Source organism: Penaeus monodon, chromosome 24 (assembly GCF_015228065.2).
Source record: "Penaeus monodon isolate SGIC_2016 chromosome 24, NSTDA_Pmon_1, whole genome shotgun sequence".
Taxonomy (NCBI): domain Eukaryota; kingdom Metazoa; phylum Arthropoda; class Malacostraca; order Decapoda; family Penaeidae; genus Penaeus; species Penaeus monodon.
In genome coordinates this window covers 13,277,724-13,278,776 of record NC_051409.1, presented here as the reverse complement: position 1 = coordinate 13,278,776, position 1,053 = coordinate 13,277,724, and the positions used below count along the sequence as shown (strand labels likewise).

Sequence of the window (1,053 nt, the reverse complement as noted above, 5' to 3'; positions counted from 1 at the left end):
TGGAACGAGGAGGGAAAGCTAATAAGAGCAGAGAATCCCGAATCACCGCCAGGTGGAAGACAGCGAAGTGGTTCCTTTCGGCAGCACGATGTTGGGGTCGGTGGTCGAGGGCTGTTGCTGGTGGTGGCAGAACGGGCGAGTCACAACGGCGGCTGTGGTGCTGTTGGCATTTGGTGCTGTCTCCGTTAAGCGTTACGTCGCGAGGAAGAACAGGAGGTTAGATGGCTGCATGAGGAATTTCTGTTAGTTTTGAAAATTAGAAGGATGTTTCATATACCATGATAGGAAAAAGCGGTTGGATTTCGATATTTAGTGTTCTCTCTTTACCTATGAACGAAATGGTATAAATAAATGATGTATACTGCGAAAATAAGAGAATTGCTAACATTAATAGGAAGCGCAATCATGATATTTTTGTTATTATATTTTGTATATATTGTAGGAAGAGATGGGCGGCCGTCGAAAAAGACGTAGTGGTTGTCCACGGTCTCGGCAAAGGGCGCCGCACCCCAAATCTATCGCCTTTTGTCCTTACGCTGGAGACCTACCTGCGACTCGCCAAAATTCCTTACCAGGTATTATATGGGAGCTATAGATGCTAACGATAACAGCAAATGTTTTGATGCTAATGCCGACAATATGTTTAAGACAATCTGGATATAATGTATTTCATCCAGGACATCAGCAAAAAATTATATTCGCACTTTCACCATTCGTGTTCGTATTTCATAGATGGACTACGAAGAACCTTTCGGCCCGAAAGGCCAGTCCCCCTGGATCACGCTCAACGGCCAGGAAATGGGAGACTCGCAGCTGATCATCCAGATGTTAGGACGGCACTTTGGGAAAGACTTCACGGCCAGCCTGACGAAGGAGCAGAAGGGAGCAGCTCGTGCGTTTAACATGATGGTGACGGAACACCTTGCATGGTGAGGTTATTGCATTTCCTTTTTTTTTCCTTTTTTTTTTGGGGGGGGGGGTGTTGGTAAAGATGGTGATTAGAATGTACTTCAGTATGGTTAGTTTTAACGGAAAAGTGCAGATTTTTTTTTT

General features: G+C 44.9%; 2 protein-coding genes across 3 annotated transcripts in view; both read left to right on the top strand.

The window, feature by feature from the left end:
* Positions 1 to 1,053, top strand: part of LOC119588592 (failed axon connections homolog) — a 7,881-nt gene that overhangs the window by 2,337 nt on the left and 4,491 nt on the right. The gene's annotated exons all lie outside the window — the stretch shown is intronic.
* LOC119588591 (failed axon connections homolog) overlaps positions 1 to 1,053 on the top strand; it is a gene marked incomplete at its 3' end in the record, with an annotated part of 4,672 nt that overhangs the window by 2,318 nt on the left and 1,301 nt on the right. For both annotated transcript variants that reach the window (XM_037937231.1, XM_037937232.1), the window contains 3 exon segments: positions 53 to 216; positions 443 to 575; positions 733 to 929. In XM_037937231.1, the coding sequence (XP_037793159.1) occupies positions 53 to 216; positions 443 to 575; positions 733 to 929 (494 nt within the window).